General features: G+C 34.5%; 1 protein-coding gene across 1 annotated transcript in view; it reads right to left on the bottom strand.

The window, feature by feature from the left end:
* Positions 1-5,731: 5,731 nt before the first annotated feature.
* The window catches only part of LOC126176494 (endothelial lipase-like), a 32,538-nt gene continuing 32,404 nt past the window's right edge, over positions 5,732-5,865 (bottom strand). Inside the window, exon 3 of the mRNA XM_049923649.1 lies at positions 5,732-5,865. This exon is cut by the window's right edge and continues 126 nt beyond it. Within this exon, the coding sequence (XP_049779606.1) occupies positions 5,732-5,865 (134 nt within the window).

Below are 5,865 nucleotides of genomic sequence, written 5' to 3'. Positions count from 1 at the left end.
CTTTTGCAACAAATGGTTGCTTCATCAGGAAAGAGGGAAGGAGAGGGAAAGACGAAAGGATGTGGGTTTTAAGGGAGAGGGTAAGGAGTCATTCCAATCCCGGGAGCGGAAAGACTTACCTTAGGGGGGAAAAAGGACAGGTATTGGGATATGTGTGTGTGTGCGAGTGTATACCTGTCCTTTTTTCCCCCTAAGGTAAGTCTTTCCGCTCCCGGGATTGGAATGACTCCTTACCCTTTCCCTTAAAACTCACATCCTTTCGTCTTTCCTGATGAAGCAACCGTTTGTTGCGAAAGCTTGAATTTTGTGTGTATGTTTGTGTTTGTTTGTGTGTCTATCGACCTGCCAGCGCTTTTGTTTGGTAAGTCTCATCATCTTTGTTTTTAGACATATTTTTCCCACGTGGAATGTTTCCCTCTATTATATTCACATTTATACTTATAATAACTGGCCATATGGAAATCCCCATACAAAATAATTGCATACAGTGTATCGTACAATATCATAAAATAACCACAAGTTATACTTTTAACAAAAAATTAGGCATCTTCATCATAAGTGATGTCCTATTCGGGTATGTGAAGATTACATTTAAAGATACATATCATTTGATAGAAGTCCTGTCTTGCAAACAAATCTTCATGGGCTGGAAAAAGTTTCACAAGCGCTTTCACACTTTTAATTATCTTTTCACACTTTCTCACCAATCTGCCTTCAACAGGTCCAAGTGACAGTTAACAAGGAAATGCACTGCTATCAGTTCCCTTGGAGGTGGTTCTCCTCTGCCACAGTACATGAAAAAATGAGACAAAATATCCTACTTTAGTATACTTACTTTATCTTCTAACTTAAGTCCAAGAAGAAAAAGTTTAACAATAATGGCAAATAATAGTCATTACATCATTAATATATATATATATTTGTTTGTATACAGTTATCTTTTGCATTACTCATGTCTGTCAGTTCCATTATTTTATTTAAATTTCTTACCTTGGTAGCTAGTGGAGTTAAGACCCTAACATTATTCATTATTTCATTCTTGCTTCATTAACTAATAAATAAACACCAACTCTGCTTATTTAATGCAAACTTGACTCTACTGAAAAACACTCCACAGTAACAGATCCTTATGCCAAGGCAAACTTAACTATCATTACCGACCAGACAAAATTATCACCCAGAAAACTATTATTTGCTTGACATTCTAGCCAGAAGGGCAATATACATACAAACCTTTCTTATTCTTTCCACATACATTACTCCAGGCAACCATGTCAAAAGTCGTAATTCCTTAATAGTAGAAAAGGCTGTACCATGACACACTTCTATAGGTAGATAGTTATCTCCATATACAGATTGCACTGAACACAAACGTTTCTATTATACAACAATTAATATTAAGATCTTGTATTTAAGACGGTTTATATTGCATATTGCCTCTACTGCTGCACCAATGATCTAATTACTTCAGATGTTAATTATCCTCCACAAATGCTGACACCTTTCATTTTCAGTTTATCTTACCTCTTTGTTTAACATAAATCCTTTAACCATGGTACCACTTTATTTTGTTCCATCCTCTTATGTTTCCATTATTTATAATTAACACAATACACACACACACACATAGAAACACTGAAAAAAAAAACTTTTCTAAAATATTACTACACTAAAGTATCCTACAGTACAAAATCACCTAAAAGTTGAAGATAGTGTTTCTAATTTACTTATAAGCTACAGACAGAATAGGAGAAGAGTTTGACTGTCTCAGCAAACACAAAAAATGAGACAGACAGCTGGGGTAAGCATTATTTGCCACATAATAAATCCAACACATAATGTTGAACCCCCTACTTGCTAATTGCATTAGTCCCGAATATGACATCAGTGCTGAGATTATGAATTACCAACCAATTACACTCCAATAGCTGTCCAGCCAATTCCGCAGTTAATAGTATCTCTTGTTTCGCACTCTTTAATAGCTTATCAGTAGCACCAATAATTTTTGAACCATCCAGACAAATGCATCACTACTATACCCTCTGTGTTCTGAATAGATTCAAAAAATGCTTGTGAAATGTCATTGAAGTCACTACCACTGTCCAATAAGCACTTAACATGCATACCTTGTACACCTGCTGTTATTACAGGGTGCCACACTTCCTTTTTACTTACCATATTGCTATCATCATCACTGCTGGGTTCATCACTGCTATCATCATTGCAACTACTGTCAGAGTCAGACCCACTGTCACTTTCTCTATGCTTTAGATTTTGTACCTCTTCCACATTTTTCTACATTTCTGTCAATTTTGAATCTACATTTTCATTTACTTTTACTGGTTTTTCCTCTACTACTACTGCACACTTGGTTTCTACCTCAGTTTCTAAATCATTTTTATGTGATTGATTTGGTTATCGAATTTAACCCTTTTTTCAGCACATTGTTTCTCGACAACCTCCACCTTCCTATTAATGTCATCACAAAGTTTCTCTCTCCCTTCTACACAGTTACTACTCAATGTTAATTTCTCATTAGTATTATCACAATCTTTAACTAGTGCATCAAATGTCTTATTTAATTCTGAAAGATTAGAGCTAACTACAATAATCTCCTTTTTAATTTCTTTCTTCAGATTGTCCTTTAAGTTAGTCATGTCAGTTTTACTATTACTAATGTCTTTTATCATACTACTAATTATGAAATTATTATTAAAACTCTTATAATTATGTAGGGTGTACTCATCCAACTGCTTTTTATCTGCTGTTGCCACAAGCACTGTATTCCTTCATGTCCACTGTAACTTGGTTTTTACACCAAGAATGACCAATACAAACATTATGTTTCAGAACCTTTCTTCTATATCACATCTTAATTATTATGTTACTTAGACAAAACTCAAAAATACTGACATGCTTACAACACTGATGTACATCTTACTTAAGCAATTACATGCTTCTTGCACAGCATCTCTTAAGACACTGCCATCTAATGCCATCATGGCTGCTCTTTCATATATAAATCCGAACAATCCTCAGTATTGTTATAAAGGGTTTTTTTAGTAAAATTACAATTAAAACTGTTGCCTCAAAATTAATGACATAGTTCAACAGTTGCACTGGCTCTTATAGAGCAAATAGATTTATCGACTTTCAAGCATTTAACATTTTAGGAGTGCGCAAACACTCAAATATGAAATATTAACAATACTTTTATTATTTTTATAAAGTTGTAAAAGATACATGGTTTGGAAAATGTTCCTACCAATGCATATGTTTCCAAGTCTCCCACTGAATGTGGCAAAATAGGTCTTTTATTTATAATTAACAAAACACCTAAAGAACTACCTATGTTTGCTCGCCACTTATAACATTTTCACTAATCTCATTTTAATTTTCTAATCAATTTTGATTCTCTCAGTTGGTTTTTCATTCAAATACCACAGAATTTAATTCAGATACTGTTTTAACGCAAATACATCTCAGTTTCAAAGAAATGACTTTGACCAATGTATTCGATCATTTGTTCCAGATTTCACCTAATTACGTTAATCCTAAATATTTCTACCAATTACAGGACTTATATACTTCAATACAATCATAATTCAGTAAACATTTTCATTGTAACAATTTTACAAGTGTACGTTTACCTATACCACTACCTTTTGTTCACATCAGAGATTCCTGTTTATTTCAAATTGGCTCGAAAAATATGTGTTTTAAATGGGTTTCAATTGTCTGTTAGGTCTCATTATCTCATCTTTTGTACTCATATTACTCAAACAACTTAAACTACTCATAATTTTCCTTAAAAAAATGCTCCCAAATTTTCTTCTGCCATAAACTTTTGCCTTTGCTGACTTTCGCGACTAGGTTCCTCCTCCTAAACCTTAATGATCTCATGTACTTCAGTACAGTTTTTGTCGATTTCACTCACCTCACTATACACTGTAGCTGATGCTTTTATCATTTCATCTACAATAGGACTTTTGTCCTCATCATTCAGAGTTACATTTGTGTCTGGTTTATAATTACTAGCGTCTGCAGAACCAGTCTCCTGTTGTCCCTTGTCCTCCATCACACTGCCTTGTTCATTACGGTCACTCATTATGTATCACTTAATACAAAACAGCTTTTTCAATAAATTACCTTGTTGTAATCACTCATCTGCTGCTGCTCTGCTGTTGTTCTCGCGGTTGTCAGCTGGATCTGCAGGGCTGCGGCAATTAACATTCTCCCAGCAAGGTGTCTTATTTATCTCCAGTCAACTACATCCACCTGCATGCTGATTGGCTGCTCAAGTACTCAATGGATGCTTCCTTAGAACCTGCTCGCTGATTGGCTGCTGCACATTCTTCGCTATGAAACCACAGCGCTGATTGGCTGTATCATCTCTTCCATTTAAATCCTTGTAAATTGCTTGAGTTCACACTTCACTGTCACAGTTCATGAGTTCTAATTTATTGTGCCCACATACAATAATCTTCACCCAAGGCACCATATGTGATGGTTTCCCCTGCTTTGTTTATCTCTTCATTTGTTGTTCTCAGTGTTGACATACTGTGTTGCTACACTGGCTGAAATATGGGTTGTGGATTCCGACATTGACTACGGTAAATAATGTAGCCGACAAGTGCACAGTTGTGTTTCACAGTACTTTAATTTCACTGTTCACAACCCCCTAATAACACACAGTTGTATGGCCAGTGCACTATTAACTTTTGATAAGCTCATTAATAGTGTGCAGCCAAACCACCACATATTGCTACAATAGGTTACTATTGAACATCTACGAGCAGTAAAAACCTAATCACAAAAGTTCACAGTTCTTGTAGAATAGAAATGTACCTGTGGAGCAGACATTGGTATTGTTTTAACACATGGCCTTACTGTGTAACACTTATTTCACAGTTAAGTTGAATCACTGTTGTTGTTCTAACCAACACAGGTTCCTCATATGAAACTCGGCCATGGACTGACTGTCTTGTGACCAAAAATTGGGCCCTTATATATCCTCACAATAATAGGAGCTAAAACTACACATTGTTCGAAGTTAAATTTACAGAAATTACAATTAAAATTAACTCATTAAATTAACTGAATATGTCAAAAAATTCCATATTTTTAACAGTTTCTTCTACTACAAGAGTTAAGCCAAATTACTTGTTTAAACTATGAAATCAACAAATATAGTTACACAAACAATACTTTTTACAAAACTGTTAATTACTTTGGAAGTAATTAAGAGTTAGCTTTGCTAACATGTTTTCAATAGAGCCAAATAGATACTTTAAGATTACTTGCATTTCATCTTCCAAATGTTTATAATTAGTACAGAATTTATGTTTGTTTATACGTCAACAATAGAATTTAAGTTATGAAACAATTACTGATTTCACCCTATAACACACAATACTAACTATTAATAACCAATATAAATCAAAAAATCAATTACATACATAAAACTAAGCACAAAATTAGATCTTTAAAACTGAGGCCCCATCTTTCTCTTTTATGAAAATGCAGATTATATTCATGTATGTTAATGGTAATTAGTTAAAAGTGAATAAACAAATTTAAGGAGGCAGATGACAAAACAAGAGTGGTAGTAAAATATCCCACCTTGCTTCATCAGAAAGTGATAGGAAATTGCAGAATGTGTAACCAAACATAAGAAGTATCCACTATGTGCTTCTGGTACTTTTAATGCATTTAACAAAGTGACTTAAGATCATTTGCCACCTGTAATTCGGCTCAGTCTTCCTGCAGTAATATAACGTCCTGCAACACCAGAGACATGAGCACCCAGACTGTATCCTGCAAGTTGCATGTCATTGGTGCTTGCACCAAAAGAAGCAAGCCAGT

This window comes from Schistocerca cancellata, chromosome 3, assembly GCF_023864275.1.
Source record: "Schistocerca cancellata isolate TAMUIC-IGC-003103 chromosome 3, iqSchCanc2.1, whole genome shotgun sequence".
Classification (NCBI taxonomy): Eukaryota; Metazoa; Arthropoda; class Insecta; order Orthoptera; family Acrididae; genus Schistocerca; species Schistocerca cancellata.
This window is presented reverse-complemented; position numbering and strand designations above follow the sequence as displayed.